The sequence below is a fragment of the Oncorhynchus kisutch genome, linkage group LG6, assembly GCF_002021735.2.
Source record: "Oncorhynchus kisutch isolate 150728-3 linkage group LG6, Okis_V2, whole genome shotgun sequence".
NCBI classification, from domain to species: Eukaryota; Metazoa; Chordata; class Actinopteri; order Salmoniformes; family Salmonidae; genus Oncorhynchus; species Oncorhynchus kisutch.
In genome coordinates this window covers 64,013,171-64,037,968 of record NC_034179.2, presented here as the reverse complement: position 1 = coordinate 64,037,968, position 24,798 = coordinate 64,013,171, and the positions used below count along the sequence as shown (strand labels likewise).

Below are 24,798 nucleotides of genomic sequence, written 5' to 3'. Positions count from 1 at the left end.
TGATTTCCTTATCCACGGATGTTGGTTTTTGGTCCAAATCTGAACTAATCATAGGGGTCTGTGTTTGGTTCAGATTTTGTCCGGTCTGGGCCAGTCTTGATTTGGCCCAAACGTAGAGGTCTATTAATGATGTATTTTCAACTTTCAATCAGAACCGAAAATGAACCTGATTTCAACATCTGGAGAATACTATTTTCACCTTTCAGGAATTGACTACAACGTCTGGAAAAATACGTATTTTAGACGTCTTTTTAACGTAATTTTGCTTACTGGGACTATTCTCGTAAAGGGCGGAAAAGTAGTCCTCTCGTCTAGGGCGGCAGAGTGGCCAGTACACTACAGTCATATGTGCACTTTCACTTTCCAAAAGTAATTTGAAGTGGTCTTCCGTGCTGGCGGGAGATCTATTTTTTTTTCGAAAATAACAATAACAACATGTTGTAGGCCTACAGCTGAAAACCTTTTGATTGCGTCCATCGTCCAAACTGGAATGTAGACTATTTTCGACTCGAATGCTTTTGCGCGTCTATCGTCTGAATGAATCTATCCACCCTGGGCCTGTATTGAATTGTAAATAGCCTACAATCATACTTTCATTTCTGAATCTATATGTGCAACCCAATATGAACCGGTTCGTTAATTATTAAACTGTTAATAATATTCAGTCATCTGGTAAATATTGCATTTTTTTTTCAACAAAGAAAACTGAATTGAAGAGGTGGACTGCATTTGCGATCGGCGCCAATGGACCCGTTGGATTTTTTGACAGATAAGCAGTTACTGCAGTATTTCCGCTGTAGTAGAACAGAAATGTCGTGCATGGAGCAACCACACACCTTTCTTAACCAGCTCAGAGACCACCACTTCATTCCAGAGAAAATGCACACGGTGAGTAGTAGAGACCGCAACATTTCTATAGACATATCCGCCTGCCCACTCAAAGGTTCAATTTAATCCCATCTGTCACAATACCGAAAAACAACTTTTGTAAGCCGACTTCTGTAAACTAAAAAACAAATAAATAGTTGAAATGTTTAGATATTTTGTTTAATGTTTAAGGGTCGAGTTTACATATGTTCCTTAATTTTCAATACATTTACTTTAAAGGGGTCATTGTGCATTTTACGTAATTCATTGGCAGCTCGGGTGCAAAGTAAAATTATGTATTTAATATTAAAGTACACCTACTGTAATATAAATACAGTATCATAGCAAGTACTGTGTAATGACACAGTACATTACCTTAAAATCGACTGTATTAGGTATATACTGTAAAAAAAAGTCAATGCTACCATCATTAAAATGAATGAATGATTGGATGAATGAATTACATTTATTGAGGTGAGGTTTTATATTTCACAGTATTTTACTGTAATTACAAGAGATTGGTGCAAGATTTGACCAAATATTTAGGAAGAGGTCATCATCTGAGGAAGTCTGTGAAGGAAGAAACGAAATTGAAAGTGACAATGTCTGAAAAACAGATTTTCACCAAGTCAAATATATGTATTGTGTTAGAGGTATCATGATACTTGTATCTAAACCAAAGTAGATAATTACAAGATTGTTCTATACAGCACATTAGTTGGGGTCTCTGTAAGCTTCAATATGAGTTCCTAAACCTAGCATAAAAGTGTATCCTTGTAGCTGTGTGGGCTAATATATAAATGTTTGCCTTTTGGTAAATTGAGCCAATTGAAGTGTTTCCTTCCCAGGCCTAATACAAGGCATTATTGCTGGGATATGAGTCAACAACAGGGCCTGGCCTATGTTAAAAGTGTTGTAAAAAAGTGTTTGTTAGGTATTAACTCACATTAACTCAGCACCGGGATTAAAAACTACCCATATGAACCAGGTTTACACCTGTGGCCATGTCCCAATACTCTGATAAACCCGGGACCCTTGTGACTATTCAGCAAAACTCACATAAGGTATACCATTGTGTAAGAGACACTAAACAAACATTTCATACCTCTGTGTCCGCATACATTTTGAAGTCGGAAGTTTACTTACACCGTAGCCAAATACATTTAAACTCAGTTTTTCACAATTCCTAACATTTAATCCAAGTAAAGAATTCCCTGTTTTAGGTCAGTTAGGATCACCACTTTATTTTAAGAATGTGAAATGTCAGAATAATAGTAGAGAGAATGATTTAGTTCAGGTTTTATATCTTTCATCACATTCCCAGTGGGTCACTATTTGCACTTTTCACACCAAAGTACGTTCATCTCTAGGAGACAGAACACGTCTCCTTCCTGAGTGGTATGGCGTGGTCCCATGGTGTTCATACTTGCGTACTATTGCTTGTACAGATGAATGTGGTACCTTCAGGCGTTTGGAAATTGCTCCCAAGGATGAACCAGACCCTTGGAGGTCTAAAATGTTTTCTGAGGTCTGAGGTCTCAGCTAATTTCTCTGATTTATTTTTCCCATGATGTCAAGCAAAGAGGCATTGAGTTTGAAGGTAGGCCTTAAAATACATCCACAGGTACACCTACAATTGACTCAAATTATGTAAATTAGCCTACCAGAAGCTTCTAAAGCCATGACATAATTGTCTGGAATTTTCCAAGTTGTTTAAATGCACAGTCAACTTAGGGTATGTAAACTTCTGAGCCACTGGAATTGTGATACAGTGAATTATAAGTGAAATAATCTGTCTGTAAACAATTGTTGGAAAAATTACTTGTGTCTTGCACAAAGTAGATGTCCTAACCAACTTGCCAAAACTATAGTTTGTTAACAAGACATTTGTGGAGTGGTTGAAAAACAAGTATTAATGGCTTCAACCTAAGTGTATGTAATCTTATTCCTTCTTCAACTGTATGTAGCTACGGCCCTACTATGCAGGGGTAGACCTGCTTTACAGTTTATGAGTAATCAGGCTTAGTTGACTAATTGGTGTTATAACACTGTACTATGGGTTTATCTATGAAATGATATGTGTATACAGGTCAATGGTCACATGAGTAAGATATGCAAATAACAGGGTTGTGGTGTGCAGAGAATAGCTGGATATACAGGTACCTGAAAAAAATAAAGGAAACATAAAATAAGAGTTCTGGCTGCTCTGTTATGGTGTGGGGTGCATTTTCCTGGCATGGTTTTGGTTTACTCAGTACCTTAGAGGGCAAGGTGAACACGAATAAATACACAGCCATTCTGAGTGATCACCTTCAATCTATGATGAATCAATTCTCACCTGATGAGAGTGGTCTCTTCCAGGATGACAATGCCCCTATCCACAGGGCAAGAGTGGTCACTGAATGGTTTGATGAGCATGAAAACCATATGCCATGGCCATCTCAGTCACCAGATCTCAAGATTCTTGAGCGGTGCCTGAGACAGTGTTTTCCACCAGCATCAACAAAACACCAAATGATGGAATATCTTGTGGAAGAATGGTGTCACATCCCTCCAATAGATTTCCATACACTTGTAAAAATGTATGCCAAGGCGCACTGAAGCAACAGGGATGAGGTGTATTGGAAAAGGAACTGGGGTCTTTGATTAGTAAATAGGGCGTTTTTGGCTAGGATATTGAGGTTCCGGTACTTGATTGTATCAATATTAGGGTGTTGGCATGTGGGTGTTAGGGTTAGGGCATAGGGTTAACGGGGCTGGGGTGTGTGAGTAATTGGGTTTAGGTGTGTGGGTAAGTGGGCTGCAGTACAATGCCAAGCGTCACGTCTGGAGGAAATCTGGCCCCATCCCTACAGTGAAGCATGGTGGTGGCAGCATCATTCTGTGGGGATGTTTTTCAGCAGCAGGGACATGGAGACTAGTCTGGATCGAGGGAAAGAGGAAAGGAGTGCTCAGGACCTCAGACTGGGGCAAAGGTTCACCTTCCAACAGGACAAAGACCCTAAGCACACAGCCAAGACAACGCAGGAGTGGCTTCAGGACAAGTTTCTGAATGCCCTTGAGTGGCCTAGCCAGAGCCTCGACTTGAACCTGATCAAATGTCTCTGGAGAGACCTGAAAATAGCTGTGAAACCACGCTCCCCGTCCAACCTGACAGAGCTTGAGTGGATCTGCAGAAAAGAATGAGAGAAACTCTGCAAATACACGTGTGTTAAGCTTGTAGCGTCATACCCAAGAAGACTCGAGGCTGTAATCGCTGCCGAAGGTGCTTCAACAAAGTACTGAGTAAGGCTCTGAATATTTATGTAAATGTGATATTACATTTTTTTATGTCTAAAAAATGTCTAAAAAATGTTTTTGCTTTGTCATTATGGGGTATTGTGTGTAGATTGATGAGGGGAAAACAACAATTTAATACATTTTAGAATAAGGCTGTAACGTAACAAAAGTCAAGGCGTCTGAATACTTTCCGAATGCACTGTATATAGATATTGCGGTTGAGGAATAGTGGTAAATGTGTTTTAATTTTATTATCGTCAGAGCATTGCATGATCCTATCAGTCACAATTGTGACTGAGATTAAAACGTACTTTTTTACATGCTTTTCAATATAAAATATAAAAGAAATATGGATTACATGTCAGGGTTACTAATGGCATAAGATTTGCATAGTGGCATGTCTGGGGGGAAATAGGTTAACCAAGCAACAATAAACTAAATCCCACTTAGCACAGACCAATGCTGACGTCTTTTTAAAATTCTTGTCCGGATTTAATTATCTTTTTTTCTTTTTTTGGTGTGGTCCAGAGCGGCCTTTATTCCAACATCCACGGGCGTAGATGTTTGGACCAAATCTGAACCAATCATAGACGTCTATGTTTGGTTCAGATTTGGTCCTGTCCCGACCGGCCTTGATTTAGCCCAAACATAGAAATGGATGATTGGTTCATATTTGATCCGGACAATATTTGGTCCAAACATAAATGTATATAATTGGTTCAGATTTTGTACAGGAGAGTACAGTATAATACAGTAGAGTAGAGTACAGTGCAATACAGTAGAGCACAGTACGGTAAATAAAATAAGTATAGTTCCGTACATTAGAGTACAGCAGAGTAGAGTTCAGTATAATGTACTGTATTGTTTAATAATTTACTCTACTGAACTAAACTGTACTGTACTATTCTACTGATTTAAACTGTACTGTACACCTTACTGTACTGTAGTACTCTACCGAATAAAACCCTGATCCAACCTTGTAACAAAACAAATTGTAGAATGCAGAATACAGAATTCTTTGGTAAAATTCTTCCTCCTATTTTGAAAGTTCCTGGAAGAACCTTTTGGGTTGCCACACCAGCGGAACTTGCCGGTTGAAAAAGGTTCCTTGAGGAACTGCTCTGGAAAGGGTCATCGAGGGTCTTCGAGGAACCCCTGTGTAAAGGTCAATGATGTGTATAAACCCTCGATGACTGAAAGTGGTTACTGTATTGAAGCCACCATGCAGCCATCTTGGTACTCTTCCATTGTAAAAAAAAATACATACATTTTTGACGAATTTATTGCATACTTTAAAATTATAAAATGTGAGCTAAACATAAGATAAATATTTTTAACAATTCCTTAAACTATTTGGTTTTTGAATATTAATGTTACTGTCTCCACTACAACAAAAAATATTTAAATACATTTAATTTCTTCCTGAAATACTGTATTACTGTATAGTAATTCCATTCATTCCTCTGCAAGGACTGCTGTAAATCTCTCTCGGAGAAGGTGACTTTTATCAATATATTCGGTTCTATTTACGCTCAAATTCGAAAGTGCTAATTAGCATAAAAGTAGACATCCTGCAAGACTACAAATCCCTGCAAGCTCCTGCACATAATTTCTAGCTGACACCTTTGCTGGTATTGTGTCAATTTTAAACTTGCACAATACATTTCACAGAATTGTCCATTTAAAGAAATGTAGATCATGTATTCATGACTACATTTAGCTAACATTAGATAGTTAATCCAGAGATTCTAACCGTTGCCTCGATTCAGAAGTCTCGTCCAGATCATCATGGCATTTGTGGGTCTTTATGATAACCTCATTAGCAGCTAAATAGCTTTTCCTTTTTTTTTGGGGGGGGGGGGGGGGGGTAAATACAGGCGAATATAATGATAAAAGTCACCTTGTCCTAGAGAGATTTACACGGTTATCAAATCGTCATGCCAGGGTATGACTACATGAAACACAGCCCTTATTTTTTTAAAACGATGGGAAAAATTAAAATGAGAAAAACGATTGTAACCATTTCCCGGCTTGACTGCTAGAGGTTCCTTGAGGATCACCAGCGTTCATTGGGTCAACACTAATTCTAGGAGTGTACAAACAATATAAATAACAGGTCTTTGAATGTTATTGCAAGAGTGGACTTTGGAGTTGATGATCATTGATTAGTAATGCCTGACGTGTGTCCATGAATTTCTGTCTGTAAAAAGGAACTGATTGGGATGGCAGTTGCATATAGAGAATCAAATCTACCTCTCTACTCCAGCTACAAATTGTTAACCCCCACAAATTGGACCATGGTGTTGTATTTGACTCCTCCTGCAGAAGCTGATTCGGTGTAAGAGTAAGGAGGTGAGGGAGAAGGGTGTGTACCAGGTGTTGGACTGGGTGGATGCAGAGAGGCCCAACAGCATCAAGGTGTTCTGGAAATGTGTGTTCAGGGACCACCTCCTGCTGCAGTACCCCACTTTACGCCTGCTCCGAAACCGCCTGCTGGACGGTCAGTTCTGGAGCCTTCACTCTTATTGCTGTATTATTATGGTATTATTATGGCATTTGTATGGATAGGTTAATAATTATAACTCCTAGTAGAGTATATATGTAGTCACAATGGTGGATACTTTGAAGTTGAGGTTCAAAGCCCTGTCTAATTTGTAATAATAATACTTTTTTATTAGGTGTACATGAATTAGGTTGCATGGTTTACAAAATATTGACACCAATCCCTTGTAGGGTCGTTCACATTCTATGAGAAACTGCCAGAGAAGGTGGAGAAGGAAGAGGGGGAGGAGGATAAGAAGAAGAAGGGTTCAGCAGAAGGAGAAGATGAGGAAGAGAAGACAAGAAGGAAAAAGAGGAACCAGAAAAAGAGAAGTGAGAGTGTGGAGGAGCAGCCCAGCACGTCCACACAGTCCAACCCCAGTCAGAAGAGGAAAGTTCAGAGGCCGACCTACTGTGAGTCCCAGGCTTCATGTTCCCTTGGGGAAAAAGGAGGACTTGAGTAGGGAAGTCTAAAGTACCTCTTACTTCAAACAGACATTTTCTTGAATTCATAGCGTAGGTAGTAGGTTTGTTTTTTAGGGGGGGCGAATTTTTATTTTTTTCAAGTCACATCTTAATGACTGTCCCCACCGTGTCCCCATGCAGCATCTCCTTTCAGTAAGAATGAGAAAGCTGACATCTGGACCTGGCCCATCTACAAGACCCAGCTCCCAGTCACCTGTGGGGACAAAGAAGGCACGCTCAACAGGGACAAGCTGGCCAAAGGTAGGTCATAACAAGGACTTTAAATGATGTGTTTATGTGTAATGGTGGATGTGTTTTGGCCGAATATCCTTGCCTTAGACCAAGTGGCAATCTGCAGTTGCTACATACATTTTTGGATTTATACATTTATGATATGTACCCATTCATTCTTGAAAAATATAACTTATAAATACCTCATGAGATTAGTTCAACTGTTGTACCCCATCAGAACAAAATGCTGTACACGCTTGTTTAACTCCAATGTTTGTAAACAAAGTAAATGTAAACACACACTCTATACCCTCAAAACATGGTTAAAACTAGAATGTTAACAGCATGGATGGTCAGTCCTTGCCTCCATAGCTCTTTTTTTCCACCACCATCCCTGAGCTTGTAACGACACAGTGGTGTGGAATGGTTTGTTATTGTTCAAATTGCTGGTTGCCCCTTTAAAAACTCCTCAAAACCAGGGCCCGTGTCCACAAACATCTCAGAAAAGGTCCTAGGAATTGTTTACGACAGTTTTAAAACAAACAAAAAAACTCCCAGGTTTCAATCACAGTCAAGCACATGTGTACTACTGTCTATTTGACTTTGCATGGTCTTAATTTGTGGTGGTGTGTATGATGTCTGACTTCCTCATTGGTTTGTCTCAGGGGAGAGGTGCATTGTGGTTCAGATTTGCTGGTTGATGTCTGACTTCCTCATTGATTTGTCTCAGGGGAGAGGTGCATTGTGGTTCAGATTTGCTGGTTGATGTCTGACTTCCTCATTGGTTTGTCCCAGGGGAGAGGAGAATTGTGGTCCGGGGTTGCTGGTTGACATCTGACTTACTCATTGGTTTGTTTCAGGGAAGAGGTGCATTGTGGTCCAGGGTCGATGGTTCACCCCAAGTGGCTTTCAGGAGTTTGGGGGGAAGAAGAGCAGTAAGAACTGGAAGTGCAGTATCCGCTGTAGAGGCACCACACTGGGAAAACTGATCCAGGTACAGCATATATTTTGATTTAATTTATTTGACCATTTAAAAACACAATTCAACCAGACGTGATAACACAGAAAGGTTGAACAGCTTGGTCACTTTTCATACTCTAATCAGGCCTATGTCATTTGGACAATGTTGCCATACATTACACTCTGTGATATATATAAAAAGGTATGTTTCATATACAATATCATATAGAGGAGACTGCCATTGGTTGTCACACATTTTACTCTTGTGTGTATTTCTCAGCACCAGTATATCTTACAACACTCTTCAATATTAGGAGGAACACCAAGGTCTTGGGTTGAAATGGGGGCTGACCCTTTCTATCTTCATATCTAATAAAAAAATGGAGTCACTGTAAGACCTTTTAACAGGTTAACATTCACAAGGCTGCAGGGCCAGACAGATTACCAGGATGCACACTCAGAGCATGCACTGACCAGCTGGCAAGTGTCTTCACTAACATTTGCAACCTCTCCCTGACCCGTCATCCATAGATGACGCAATCTCTATTGCACTCCACACTGGTCTTTCCCACTTGGACAAAAGGAACACCTACTTGAGAATGCTATTCACTGACTACAGCTCAGAGTTCAACACCATAGTACCCTCGAAGCTCATCACTATGCTAAGTGCCCTGGGACTGAATACCTCCCTCTGCAACTGGATGTTGGACTTCCTGACGGACGCACCCAGGTGGTGAGGGTAGGCAACAACACATCTGCCACGCTGACCCTCAAGACCAGGGCACGTCAGGGGTGTGTGCTTAGTCCCCTCCTGTACTCCCTGTTTACCTACGACTGAGTGGCCACGCGCGACTTCAACACCATCATTAAGTTTGCCGACGTCACGACGGTAGTAGGCCTGATCACCGACGACGTTGAGAACCTAAAGGGAGGTCAGAGTTCTGACAGTGTAGTGCTAGGACAACAACCTCTCCTTCAACGTCAGCAACACAAAATAACTGATCGTGGACTACAGGAAACGGAGAGCCGAGCACACCCCCATTCACATCGACAAGGCGGTAGTCGAGCCGGTCCTGAGCTTCAAGTTCCTCGGTGTCCACATCGCTAAGCATCTATCATGGTCCATCTATCATGGTCCTTCCCTCTGAGGAGAGGCTGAAAAGATTGGGCATGTGCCCTCAGATCCTCAAAAAGTTATACAGCTGCACCATTGAGAGCATCTTGACTGGCTGCATCATCACTTGGTATGACAACTGCTTGGCATCCAACAGCAAGGCGCTACAGGGGGTAGTGTGTATGGTCCAGTACATCACCGAGGCCAAGCTCTCTGCCGTCCAGGACCTCTATACCAGGTAGTGTCAGAGGAAGGCCCAAAAAATGTCAAAGACTCCAGCCACCCAAGTCATAGACTGTTCATTCTGCTACTGCACGGTAAGCGGTACCAATGTACCAAGTCTGGAACCAACAGGACCCAGAACAGCTTCTACCCACAAGCCATAAGACTACTAAACAAGACTGCTAAATAGCTAATCAAATGGCTACCCAGACTACCTGCATTGACCTTTTTTGCAATAACTCTCTTGCACTGATTCTATGCACACAACCTGGACTCTACCCACACATTCACACATACTTACACTGACTCCCCGACACATACATAAAAACACACACTACATACACCCACTTGGAATTAATATTTTCCAGAGAATCTACCAAGTCTCAATACCAGGAATAATTCATAATTATCCAGAGTACCGGGAAATGTCCATAACAACTGGAAGTGCCCATTTTGTCCAACCAAGATATGGTCACGATGCCAGGGTTCTCCCCAAATAAGAGGGGTGCTGCACCACTATGTAAAGATTTCAGAGCAAAGAAAACTGCTATTTAGTCATGTTAGAATGAACTTATAATTAGTTTTTCATTATATATATTTTTCTCTCCAATTTTGTGACATTCAATTGGTAGTTACCGTCTTGTCCCATAGCTGCAATTCCCGCACTTACTCTGGAGAGGTGAAGGTCGAGAGCCATGCGTCCTCCAAAACACGACCCGCCAAGCCGCACTGCTTCTTGACATACTGCTCGCTTAACCCAGAAGCCAGACGCACCAATGTGTTGGAGGAAACACCATACAGCTGGTGACCTGAAGTAAGCGCGCATGCGCCCGGCCGCCACGAGGAGTCGCTAGAACGAGATGGGACAAGGACATCCCAGCTGGCCAAACCCTGCCCAAACCCAGCTGGGCCAATTGTGCGCCTTCTTATGGGTCTCCCGGTCATGCAGCCGGCTGCGACAAAACCCAGGATCGAACCCGGATCTGTAGTGATGCCTTGATAGAAGGATTGTTGATCTCCAATGACATTGTTATTATTTGCAAAACAGGCCGTTCATAAATTCTGAACGTTATCATGTTCCTCAATTAATTCAGCGCATTTCAGCAGTAGGCACAGATCTCGACACAGAGCGCTTTCAGGACGCACAGAGCACAACCCGACTATAGCGTTGTGAAATCACACAAACTGCAGTCAAATGAGAATTCCAATGACCGAAGTTGCTAAACTTGCTAGATAACTTAATAATCAACAAATGTCAGAATAATATTCTAGTTGAAGATTATAAAGATACCAGATCAGCTCATGAATAATGGGGAAGTGAAGAATGCAAATAGTTTAAATATCAAGGCATCTTTAATATCCATATCTACTCTCGTATCGTTTGTTGATCACACATTCTCTACTGAAGCTCTCATATGGGCAGCTAGAACGAGACAGCGCAGAGAAGCGGGGTAAATATTACAGCGGTATTTTGATATGCGTAGGCTAGAGACGTGCTTTCACAATGCAACCTATATATTACAGAATAAAGTTAGGATTTATCATGCGTGACATGAGTCAGGATTTGGGGTTTCAGTGGGATTGGGACTGGATAGGAAAGTAGCCTAGGCTCTAGGACAGGAGAAGATAGCCTTTTCCCTCATGCCTCTCTGAACTGTTAACAGACTTCATGTCTGTGACAGAGACGCATATGTAGTGAATTGTGCATAGACCTATCAAATTTGTGACTGTCTGAAGAGTCACAATGACAGCTCAAAGAGGCACACTTTCTTTTATAGGCTATACAGTAGGGGTTAGACCCTGTGGGGTTTATTAACTGCATTCAGGTCCCGTGTGCAGTCCGGCAGTGTCAATTATGTGTGTGCTTTGAATTCATGTCAATCCCTGACACCCACACACATAACATGCACACACATGCATACTAACCCCACTCACACACACACACTTTCACACTCACCACATATGCTGCTACTACTGTTAATTATCTACCCTGTTGCCTAGTCGCGATACCCCTACCTACAGTGCGTAGCTACCTCAATTACCTTGTTATCTTTAACTCTGCATTGTTGGAAAAGGACCCATAAGTAAGCATTTCACTGTTAGTCTAACCCTGTTAGCGTGACAAATAACATGTTATTTTATTTTAGAAGCCTTCAAACACACTCTGTCCACCTGTGACAACCAGCCCCATCGTGGGGTTGGATGTCACGATGCTTGCTTGCTGCTTATTGCTTTTGTAACAAGAAGTGAAGCAATGTAGCAGACAGATTCTTAGAAATAGCCTGTCTTTGATTAAACAATATTCCTAACAAAATTCTGCATTTTATGCCTTAAGAATTACATGACATTTTTAGTAAATGTGTGTCTATTTGTGTGTTTGAACACACGTGTCTGTGTGTGTCGGTGTGTGACAGGAAAAAATGTGTGTGTGAGAGAGAGGCAATGTGCTACTCTATGCAGCAGTGCTACTCTATGCAGAGTTTGTTCCAGGTAAATGTTGTAAATCTTCAGCCATTCCTACATTTGCGACCAAAAACAAGCTACATTTACGTCATTTAACTGATGCTCTAATCCAGAGAGCGATTTACAGGAGCAATTAGGGTTAAGTGCCTTGCTCAAGGGGACACCAAACTTAAGGGGGCTGAATAATTTTGCACGCCCAATTTTTCAGTTTTTGATTTGTTAAAAAAGTTTGAAATATCCAATAAATGTCGTTCCACTTCATGATTGTGTCCCACTTGTTGTTGATTCTTCACAAAAAAATACAGTTTTATATCTTTATGTTTGAAGCCTGAAATGTGGCAAAAGGTCGCAAAGTTCAAGGGGGCCGAATACTTTCGCAAGGCACTGTAGGTTTGAAATATAGCTCTCCCTTTCCTCTTTTCAACAAATGTACGTTCATGGATACTCCCATAATTCAAACATCTACAAAGAAAATATCACACATATTTTTTTTACTTGTACTTATAAAAAACATACATTCTCCTCACCTTAATGTTTTGTCATGCTGACATGAATTTACCAGGTGGATGCGTTATTTTGAAGAATTCACACAGCTCCATTTCGGTTGGTAGTAATTAGCACTGTGACAACCAACCCGTGAGACAACCAACCCCGGTCTCCCCTACTTTTACCACAGCATATCGGTTTATCATTACATATACCAGAAAATTGAGCCAGACAGAGCAACGAACTATAGCTACACATTATAACCTTTTTGTTTTTTCTGTAAAGAAACTAACTGTACAGGTATTTCACTGATATGCCATTCAGTCACTCAACACTAAAAAGCAATGTCTGTCCCCCTTTCTCTACCCCCTCCCATCACAATCCCACCCACCTCAGGAAGGTCATTTAACTTCACCAGACTTTAAAAGAAGAAAGAGTGCACAGGTAGGAGACCAAACTTTCAATATACCACATCCTCTGGATTAACAGTCAAACTACAAATGCTCTCAAATGCTTAGTACATCCACATCATACTGTATATCTCGATAACAGTTCACCCACATCATTCTATGTAAAACATACTTTGTAATAACTGAATAACTGTTTGGAGGTCCCTTACGAATGAATCAAACGGTAACACAGCATGGTAATTGAGCTTCTGTAAGTACAACCTCTTACCATACTGGGCATAGAAACATGTGGAACCATTGAAAATGCATAGAAAGTGCTGCATCGACATAGCATCTGAGTACATGTTGTTTATAGATGTTAGTCATAAATCAGTTTTATTGCAACATCTAAACTTGACAACAGCTTAGCCTTATCCGTTGATATTCTGATGTTTATACGGGCATGAATTTATATTTCTTGTGCGTGATCATACTTTGACCAATGATCATTTTGTTTGTCCATGTTCTTACCATATTGGATAAAGAAGAGTCTATTATGTGATTGATATATGTAAAACTGGTCTGTCCCTTTTCTCATATCTAGGCCAAGAGAGCACTGTTTCTCTCTAACCAATCAGCAGGCTCAATCACAGGTATGTACAACAATCACAACTCAATGGAATCTTTCTGAATCCTTTAGACATGACTATCTGGTAAACGGGATGGTGTTGTCTCTCTAACTTTGTGTTTTTGTTGTTATAAGGTTTTGTGACGCAGGCCTGACCCTTCACACTTATATAATAAACCATCTTTCCCTAAACCTCTTTGTTTATCTTTACTTCAGAATCTGAGGAGAATGACGATGAGGAGGAGGAAGAGGAGGAGGAAGAAGCTGAGCAGGAAAAAGAGGAAGTCTTCAAAGTCACCTGTGGAGCCATCAATGGAATGCTACATAAGGATCGGTTTGCATCAGGTACAATTTTTATTCTCAGAAGGTTTAATAAACAACATTCTATAGCTATTGCCATGTCTTTGAAACTATTGAAGGTACTGGAGACACTTTTACATGTTGGCAACCCTCTTTCTCTGGCTGCACCTCAAATACTGACCCCACTTAGTGCTTTTATCAAGCAAAAAACCCATTTCAGCAGATCCACAAGGTCTGCCATGAGAGGTGACTGTATCGTTCCCTTAAGGAAAAGCACCTTCAGTCAGACGGCTTTCACTGTGAGAGCTTCCCATGTCTGGAACTCACTGCCTTCAGACACACGTAACTGTGCAACACACAACCTGTCTGTAGTTTGTGAGGTGTGTAGATATTGTTTGTTCATTTTCTGTATTTGGTTTGGTTGCTTATTGTGTTATTGATCTTTCTGTCTGCATACTAAGAGTTAGTTGTCATGTGTTGCTGCTCTCTGCTCTGTATGTGCTCATTGTCTGTACTGCCCAGGGACTACGGTCAAAAGTTTGCCGACTTGCTAAAACCGGCACTTGTACTGAAAATGTCCCTGCAAAAATAAATGTAACAAAGTGAAGTAAATTACACAATTTTTGCTATTATCTATAATACGCTACAAGTTATTTTACCATAGCCCCATGTCACTCTGGTCAGCTGTAATGTGCCATATTGGATTTATACTAGGGTTATAATTGGGTTTCATTTGAGCTTGTCCTTCTTCTCTGTTGCCCCAGGGTCGTGTGGAAAGAGCATCCGTACAGAGCTGCGCTGGATGACCCCGGTGGAGTTTGTGAAGGGGGAGTCAGCTCTGGAAGATCCCTCCTGGAAGAAAGACATCCAGTGGGACGGGAAACCACTCAGCGTCCTCATCGAGGTGCAGACGGAAAGATAACAGAGATAGAGGAAGGGAGATGAGAGAAAAAATAGTGTTTGACACTTACCAAACTACTGTACAAGGAATGGCTTAAGAGAGTCTGCAAGGTCTTTAAGGACCTGCGATGAAAACATTTCCCTTCTTAAAAAAACATTTTAATAGTTCTACTACTGTCTTTGTTTGTTTCTCATTTCCAGAGTAAGATCTTGGTCATCCACTCTCTCCTGTGTAAGTGCAAGCTGTGCAGCTCCACGGCCAAAGACAGGGTACGTTTCCCCCTCGAATCCTCAGGAACATGGTGGCACCCACTTACCAATCAGCCAATCACATTGGTTAAATGCATGCTTCAGTTGTAATAATGAAATTCCAATATGTTTCTTAACATCACTGTAAAGGCAATGAATGAATGACATGTCAAATCATCAGTTGTCAACCCATCCCTTACAGGATTAATTGACACATAAACAAGCATTACAATGATTCACAGTGATAATTCTTCTGGTGTCCTGCGCAGTGAGCACCGCATGAATAATGAAAATTAAATCAGTACACAATAATTAGATAAGGTTATACAAGGAATAATAATAATAATAATAACCCTAGACCAGTAAAAATAATACAAAATAAATACAGAAAAATTCAACAGAAGGTGTTTCAACCTGATCTTGCATAAAGACAAGATTCAAGTGTGAGATCAGAGAGAAGACTGTGAGACAGCCCTACAGACAATCTATACACATATGTGCACTTTGCTATATAGGAGCTAAATACTTTTAGAATGTAATTACTGGTCTCCCTTCTTTTATTCCAGGCTTTATTAAAAAAAATCAGCAAACAGAAATACACAATGTACAAAAAAACATTTCAGTTTCTCCTCATCACTCAGCCTTCCTCATCACTCATCACTATTGCCAGGGTAAATCTGGTGGGCTTTCTGGAATAAAGAAAAATGTATATATCGCGGTAGGAAGTGTAATAGATGCTCAAATGAATGTTATTCTCTATTTCTTCGAGGTCACAATAGTTACATAGTTTTTCCTCATCCATTTTACCATTATCCCGACCTGTTTCAATACGCAGGGGAAATATCCCTGGTCTTACACATGGCGATCTCTTGCTTTTAGGTAGGTTGTACATAATATACTGTATCTCTCACACACAAATTCACACTTAATCAAATCAAAAGGTTCATGGGTTTATGAAACTTCTTAAGGCTAGGCGCCCCGCAAGCGGGATAACTTCCTGTGAAACTGCAATTCAAATAAATAATCATAAAAATTATGAATATTAAACATTTAGGAACATACAAGTGTCTTATATCGTTTAAAAGTTTACATTATTTTTAATCTAACTGCACTGTCCGATTTACAATAGGCTTTACAGCAAAGGACGGCACCCCACATCAAAACATTGTTCCTCCAGCACAGGTTTCATAAATTCACAAATAGCGATTAATATTCACTTACTTTTTGAAAATCTTCCTCTGATTTGTGATCCAAAGGGTCCCAGCTACAACATGTAGTGTCGCTTTGTTAGATAAAATCCTTCTTTATATCCCAAAAAGTCTGTTTAGTTGGAGCCATCGATTTGAGTAATCCACTCGTTCAACATGCAGAGAAAGGAATCCAAAAAGCTACCTCTAAACTTTGTTAAAACAAGTCAAAATACGTTTCTATACAATCCTCAGATACCCTAAAATGTCATTAAACTATAATATTTCAAACGGAAAGAAGTATGTTTAATAGGAAAATGATATTGGCAGGTGCGCGTCCTCTTTGTCGCGTGCTAATTTCCAACTATTGAGTCCCTGTATCAAAACTCATAATTCTTCCTCGTTTGGGAAGAAACAAGCCTGAAGCGTTGAACAAAGACTATTGATGTCCAGTGGAAGCCATAGGAATTGCATACTGGAAGCTAGATTTAAAAAAAATCCCTATATGTTCTCGCATGGGCTCTCAAAGATAAAGTATGGTTGGTTTTTCTTTGGTTTTCTCCTACCATATCTTGTGTGTTTTAGTCTCCTACAGTAGTTTAACATTTCTACAAACGTCAGACTGTTTTCTTTCCAATGGTACCAATTACATGCATATCCTGGCTTCAGGGCCTGAGCAGCAGGCAGTATATTTTGGGCAAGTCAGTCAGGCAGAAATGGAGAAAAAAGACCCTAGCCAGTATCTCCCCCACCCATTTATTTTCATATTGTTCATCAGTTGTTTCTAGTGACTATATCTCCCTTAATTTGGTCTTCGTACAAATGTTAAAAGTCAGACTGCTGGAAAAGGTCCAACATTTTGGTTGCCCAGGCTCCTCCTGTGAAGAGATCCCATTGAAAAACATTCCCAGCAAGTCTATTCCAAAGTCTCACCATGCACGCCTTCCATCTCACTTCCCCTGGGTTCCCAGTCCAGTTATTGCCGACGTAGGCGCAAACTTGTGGACACCTAAAGAATAAGTACTGCTTTGAGATACCCCTTAGCATCTCACACTCCTGCTGAATAGTACACAACAGGACACAATTGTCTGAAAGTTTGGAATATGTGGCATAACCAATATCTTTGAGTGTTTTTGTTTTTCCTATAAATCCCCCAACAGCTCTACATGCTGAGTCAGCCAGGGCAGATGTGCTGTATTGAAAGGTCTTATGTTCATCAAAATAAAGACCCAAATATTTATAGTTGCTAGTAAACTCAAAAATGTCTTTACCACCACAAAATTGAAAATCAATTGACTGGACGTAATAACATTTTCCGCAGGTTTTGTTCAGTTTCTGCCATAAAAATACATCAGCATTTCATCATCATATCCTACTCCAGTATTTAACTGTTTCATTTATTTTGCCAAATCATTCATAAACATAGCAAACAGAGTTGGTGATAAGGCATGTCCTTGTTTTACACCCGAGGGTGTGGGAAACCAATCTGTACGATATTCGTTAACACACAAACAGGCAGTTGGTGCTTGATTGTTAACCATTTCCTTCTCACCTTCCTCTCTTCTCTGTCTTGGCAGCATGATCAGGATAACGATGACGACTGCTTCATCTGTAGAAGCCAGGGCAACTTGATATGCTGTGATAAGTGTCCCCGCTCCTTCCATCAGAGATGTCATCTTCCTAATGTGGATGATGCTATCCTGGGGTGAGAAGAGTTGAGGGTTGATGAGAGACAGTGTGAGAGAAAGAGATTGATACAAGAGAGGTCTGTTTGTTCTGTGTACTGTAGGTAAACGTAGCTGTCAGCTTATTTGTGCACTATTGAAATGTTTGTGTGCGTGTGTGTGTGTAATCACAGGGATGATTGTCCGTGGATCTGTACAGTCTGTGTACTGAGGGCCAGTCAGTCGTGGCGCTACCCCAAACAAATGACCTACCAGGAAGCCTTAACCCGCCGAATCTCAGACAACCTACTGGTGAGGAGCCTGAATTAATGACTTCTACCATTGGGCCAATTGCCTCAAATTGCTTGTCCATTATAATCATCATTATATACTTCGCATGAAATAATTATTCAGAATTCAATTTAAGCAATCCTTGACCAGTCACATAATGGTGTGTTTACTCTGACAGGAATGCCAGTACCTCCTGCTGTGTCTATACCATGCGGACGAGGACCACATCTTTGTGGCAGATCCTTGCATCCACGTAAGTTTGCTTGGATCTCTCTCTCTCTCTCTCTCTCTCTCTCTCTCTCTCTCTCTCTCTCTAAACTCAGTTTTTCACAATAATTCTTGACATTTAGTCCAAGTAAAAATTCCCTGTCTTAGGTCAGTTAGGATCACCACTTTATTTTAAGAATGTGAAATGTAGGAATTAATAGTAGAGAGACATACATACACCCAATTAGTTGTTGGTGTAACTGAGTCAGTTTGTTGGCCTCCTTGCTCAAACACGCTTTTTCAATTTTTCTATGGGATTAAGGTCAGGGCTTTGTGATGGCCACTCCAATACCTTGTTGTCCTTAAACCATTTTGCCACAACTTTGGAAGTATGCTTGGGGTCATTGTCCATTTGGAAGACCCATTTGCAACCAAGCTTTATCTTCCTGACTGATGTCTTGAGATGTTGCTTCAATATATCCACATAATTTTCCTACCTCATGAAGCCATCTATTTTGTGAAGTGCACCAGTCCCTCCTGCAGCAAAGCACCCCCCACAACATGATCCCGCTACCCCGTGCTTCATGGTTGGGATGTGGTTCTTCGGCTTGCAAGCCTCGCCCTTTTTTCTCCAGACACAACAATGGTCATTATGGTCAAATAGTTCTATTTTTGTTTCATCAGGCCAGAGGACATTTCTCCAAAATGTACGATCTTTGTCCCCATGTGCAGTTGCAAACCGTAGTCTGTCTTTTTTATGGCGGTTTTGGAGCAGTGGATTCTTCCTTGCTGAGCGGCTTTTCAGGTTATGTCGATATAGGACTCGTTTTACTGTGGATATAGATACTTTTGTACCTGTTTCCTCCAGCATCTTCACAAGGTCCTTTGCTGATGTTCTGGGATAGATTTGCACTTTTCGCACCAAAGAACTTTTTTAAAAATTTTTTTTACCTTTATTTTACTAGGCAAGTCAGTTCAGAACAAATTCTTATTTTCAATGACGGCCTAGGAACAGTGGGTTAACTGCCTGTTCAAGGGCAGAACGACAGATTTTGTACCTTGTCAGCTTGGGGATTTGAACTTGCAACCTTTCGGTCACTAGTCCAATGCTCTAACCACTAGGCGACAGAACGCGTCTCCTTGCTGAGAGTTATTACGGCTGCGTGGTCCCCTGGTGTTTATACTTGTGTACTATTACTTGTACAGATTAACGTGTTACCTTCATGCGTTTGGAAATTTGCTCCCAAGGATGAACCAGTCTTGTGGAGGTCTACAAAATTTTTTTCTGATTTCTTTAGATTTTCCTATTATGTCAAGCAAAGAGGCACTGATTTTGAAGCTAGGCCTTGAAATACATCCACAGGTACACCTCCAAATGACTCAAATGATGTCAATTAGCCTATCAGAAGCTTCTAAAGCCATGACATAATTTTCTGGAATTTTCCAAGCTGTTTAAATGCACAGTCAACTTAGTGTATGTAAACCTCTGACCCACTGGAATTGTGATACAATGATTTATAAGTGAAATAATCTGTCTGTAAACAATTGTTGGAAAAATTACTTGTGTCATGCACAAAGTAGATGTCCTAACCGACTTTCCAAAACTATAGTTTGTTAACATGAAATTTGTGGAGTGGTTGAAAAATGAGTATTAATGACTCCATCCTAAGTATATGTAAACTTCCGACTTCAACTGTATGTTCAATTCCCAGGTGAGAAACTACACCAGTGTGATAAAGACCCCTATTTGGCTGGATAGGGTTGTGGAGAAGCTGCAGCAGAATCTCTACCAGTCAGTGCAACACTTTGTGTCTGATGTGTTGCTTATCTTCACCAACTGTGCCACATTTAACAGGGTAAGACTGCACTACGGCAGTATCCAATGTGAAGACTCGAGGCAACATTTTTGAAAACAAATCTTGGAATTGCGCTAATGCATGTATAACATTTTAACAATGTGTCTTTGTTTAATCCATAACAAATATGAATTAGGCTAAATGAGTTGTGTTTATTGCATTTCTAGTTTATTATCTTTTCTAAAGAAATGTGTCTGTCTTTTTTTAATGAAGGATAATGCAGAGTTCCGTGTGATGGGCGAAAGATTGAAGGATCTATTTGAGAGAGAGTTCAAGAGTACATTCAGTATCCAGCTTCAGCATCCAACTGCATCCAACAGCCAGTAGAGCCTTCATCAAGTCTGTACTGTTATCTCACTATGAGACAACAGGAAATATTCACCATGCCCTGGTCTTTCTATACAGCCTTCATACAGACTTGCATGTACATTATTATCCATCTAGTCCTTTCATGAATTTCTTTCATTCGTTCTAGCAGTCAAAATGGGTGTGTGATGATAATTGAAATAGAATGATGGTGATAACATTGCATTTCACACAGTAAATGTCTGCATTGTACAATTAATCAGTGAGAGAGAGCCTCAAATATCACATTCATGTATTTGGTCTCGTTTGCATGGTCAAACAAAAACAACTTAATGATTATAGATTTTAGATCCTTCCACAATGCAGGCAATTGCTGAAGTTGGTGCAACTGTTTTAAGGGATAGACCTTGGGTTAAGGGTTAAGGGTTAGTGTTTTTTTTGCAAAAAAAACATGCTCTCTTGCTCTTCGCCGTGGCCATCTGCAGGTACTGCATATCTCTTTCAATACACTCACTGGGCTCACAATCTGAGGTAGCAACTGCGTCAGATCTACAAATCACCATTAGCTGCTAAGCAATGAGCTAGACCCATCCACTTAGTTTGCAACTCAGTGGACCTGCGTTCCATTTGCTAAAATCTTTTTATTCCGCCTGTTTAAATTCGCCATATCTTGAGAGAAAAAAAGATAGGGACATGCGTTTTGATTACGTTTTGCTCCTTTTTCTGAAAATAAGATTGATAACCATGACCAGGCATTTCAATCACCATGGGTCACCACAATGTGTAGCCAGGAGAGCAGTGCTAGTGCTCACCAAGTAGCCATAACCTGGTAATATCACATTATCTGATATAATTATAATAATGGGTTATCTGCTAGAGCACCCTGAATTGAAAATGTTCTTCTGTATGAGTTTCATCCCATACATCAGTGGTTTCAAGTTTGTATCTGTATATTTCTTTTACGAGCTAATGGTAGCGAAAAAGAAAATACTTCTGCATTTCCCAAACTGTCAACACATTGCATATCGGCTCAGGATAACGAAGGATAAAGTTGGTAAGCTGATATTCAGAACTTAAATAGCCAATAGGACTAATAAAGCCAATGCCGGTGGGTCTACCATATCGATGGGCATTCATAAAATTCTATTGCGGGCCGACATGATAGGCTACACCTCAATAAGCTCAAGCTGATGTCTTTTTGACATATTTTTGGGGGGGTCCTGTCCGCACCTGCAGTCTTTGCGTTGTGTTTTACAAATGGTAGGCCTCCCACATAGATGGGCATTCCTAAAATTCTATGTCAGGCGACACTGTAAACTATACCTCAGTAAGCACTGACCGACACTGATGCCTTCTGGATGTCTTTTTTGGTCTTTGTCCAATGTCTTTTTTGGTGCCATCTGGACCGGCCTCGGTTTCCATATCTACAGATGTTGCTTGTTGGTCCACTCTGGACCACTCATAGGTTTGGTTCAGATTTTGTCTGGTCTGGGCGAGCTTTGATTTGGCCCAAACATAGAGGTCTATAAATGACGTATTTCAACTTTCATTCAGAAACGAAAATGAACCTGATTTCAACATCTGGAAAATGCATATTTTCACCTTTCATTTAGAACCTAAATTTAACCTAACTTCAACGTCTTGAAAATACGGATAGTAGAGGTCTTTTTAACGTCATTTTTGCTTACTTGGGACAATTCTCGTAAGGGGCGGGTATTTTGTTGTCTCGCCGAGCGCGACCAGGACCGTCACATGAGCACTTTCACTTTTCAAAGGTCAACGTCATTTGAAGTGGCCTTCCGTGCTGGCGGGAGATGTATTTTACCTTCGAAAATAACAACAACAACATATTGTAGGCCGCAGATGAAAACGTTTTGATTGCGTCCATCGTCTAAACTGGAATGTAGTGTTTTCGTCTCGCATGCTTTTGCGCGTCTACAGTCCGAATGAATCTATCCACCCTGGGCCTGTATTGAAATGTAAATAGCCTACAATCATACTTTCATTTCTGAATCTATATGTGCAACCCAATATGAACCTGATCATTCATTATTCAGTGAACTGGTAAATATAGCAATTTTTCAATAAAGAAAACTGAATTGAAGAGGGCAACAGCAGTTGCGATCGGCGCCAATGGACCCGTTGGATTTTCTGACAGATAAACAGCTACTGCAGTTTTTCTGCTGTAGTAAAACAGAAATGTCGTGCATGGAGCAACCACACACCTTTCTTAACCAGCTCCGAGACCACCACCTCATTCCGGAGAAAATGCACATGGTGAGCAGTAGAGACCGCAACATTTCTATAGACATACCCACCCACTCAAAGGTTCAATTTAATCCCATCGGTCACAAAAACATGTAGGCCTACTTTACAGGCTTTAAATAAGTTAAGGTTGTACTTAACAAATAAGTCACATATTATGCATTATTAAGGTGAAGTATGATTCAGAGAAGTTTCATTAGATTTCTCAAAATTGTCACAAGACAAGGATAAATCTCCAAGGTTCAGACCTAGTTTTAGACCAGAAGTCTGTATTCAACAGCTTAAAAAACAAATATTGTTGAAATGTTTTAATAGTTTAATGTTTTGAGGGTCTAGTTACATAGGCAATGTGCCTTAATTTTCAATAAATTCACTTTAAAGGTGTCATCATGAATTTGACAGTAATTTATAGGCAGCTCGTGGCATTTAAAATTCGGTATTTAATATTAAAGTACAACTACTGTAATGTACATACAGTATCACAGCAAGTATTGTGTAATGACACAGCACAATACCGTAAAATTGACTGTACTAGGTCTATACTGTAAAAAAAAAGTGAATGCTACCATCATTGAAAGGAATTCATGATTGGATGAATGAATTACATTAATTGAGGTGAGGGTTTATATTTCACAGTGTTTTACTGTAATTACAAGGGATTGGTGCAAGATTTGACCAAATATTTAGGAAGAGGTCATCATCTGAGGAAGTCTGTGAAGGGAGAAACCAAATGAAAAAAGTGTCCAAAAAACAGATTTTCACCAAGTCAAATACATTTATTGTGTTATAGGTATTATGATACTTTAATCTAAACCAAAGTAGATAATTATAATATTGTTCTATACATCAGTTGGAGTCTATAAGCTTCACTATTAGGTCCTAAACCTAGCATAAAAGTGCATCCTTGTAGCTGTGTGGGCTAATATAGTCAAAATGTTTCCCATCTGTTAAATTGAGCCAATTGAAGTGTTTCCTTCCCAGGCTTAATGCAAGGCATTATCGCTGGGATATGAGTCAACAACAGGGCCTGGCCTATGTTAAAAGTGTTGTAAAAAGGTGTTAAGCCTGTGTTAAAAGATGCTTAAAATGATTAAAAGACAAAAAGTGATTGTGAATTGTGTTTGGGAAATATAGATAGACATGTTTTTTTTTAAATTGTGGCAATTTTATTCAGTACTGACATCTTTAGGTGGCTTAAATTATCCTGTCCCGCAGCTCACCTTACCTCATAAGTTGTGCCAAGAGACCATTTTTTTGGGACTAGCTATGTTTTCAAAATTGTAATGTTATCATGAATTCTGATTATTTCCAGGGATGCACAACATCCTGAAATATATGTAGATATTTTGTTAGAAAGAACACTATATTTCGCTTGACGGAGTGACTCTGAATGTAAAAAAATGGCTCAACTTACCCCACTGTCCCCTAAAGTGTTTACTTTTCACAGCATATTAATTCATATTTGGTGTTTTATAGTGATGTTACGTTTGATACCTGAGCTCCGAGGCATGTGTTGAAATCTCTAAGCAGCTAACATGCTGACCAGACCAGACGCGTCGCGTACGCAAGTGTTGCAAAATAAATTTATCACATACATGCTATTCAATCATTGCACCCACACTGCTCGCGCACGTCAGCGAGCATCTGCGTGGCCAGGCGCTAAAATAGAACTTGGTTCTATTTGTGACGCTCAACGCACTACAAGTCCTACCTCTACCATTTCCTCATTGTTTTTTAGGAGCATAAACCCATGTGGGTGATTGAAAGATGAACTGATGTAACATTTCAGGCAAAATAACAACCCAATGTTGTCTCACCTACTGTTTTAGCTAGCTTTCCCAATTCAACACCTGTGATTACTGTATGCCTCGCTGTATGTCTCTCTCAAATGTCAATTTGCCTTGTATACTGTTGTTCAGGTTAGTTAT

The 24,798-nt window shown here is 40.2% G+C and overlaps 1 protein-coding gene across 1 annotated transcript; it reads left to right on the top strand.

Moving 5' to 3' along the window:
* Positions 1 to 337: 337 nt before the first annotated feature.
* On the top strand, positions 338 to 23,254 carry LOC109893184 (nuclear body protein SP140-like). Its single transcript, XM_031827164.1, has 16 exons — positions 338 to 570; positions 702 to 888; positions 6,472 to 6,646; positions 6,880 to 7,101; positions 7,294 to 7,413; positions 8,244 to 8,377; positions 13,025 to 13,072; positions 13,622 to 13,670; positions 13,862 to 13,990; positions 14,710 to 14,849; positions 15,047 to 15,115; positions 17,859 to 17,986; positions 18,140 to 18,257; positions 18,415 to 18,489; positions 20,156 to 20,299; positions 20,513 to 23,254. The coding sequence occupies exons 2-16, from the start codon at positions 745 to 747 to the stop codon at positions 20,624 to 20,626; spliced, it is 1,809 nt and encodes a 602-aa protein (XP_031683024.1). The 5' UTR covers positions 338 to 570; positions 702 to 744; the 3' UTR covers positions 20,627 to 23,254.
* The last annotated feature ends 1,544 nt before the right edge of the window (positions 23,255 to 24,798 follow it).

Coding starts and splice junctions, on each gene's coding strand:
- LOC109893184 (XM_031827164.1), top strand. CDS start 745: ATGGACCCGTTGGATTTTTTGACAGATAAGCAGTTACTGCAGTATTTC. Junction 8,378..13,024: donor CACTGGGAAAACTGATCCAG/GTACAGCATATA, acceptor CACCCACCTCAG/GAAGGTCATTTAACTTCACC. Junction 17,987..18,139: donor GTGGATGATGCTATCCTGGG/GTGAGAAGAGTT, acceptor GTGTAATCACAG/GGATGATTGTCCGTGGATCT.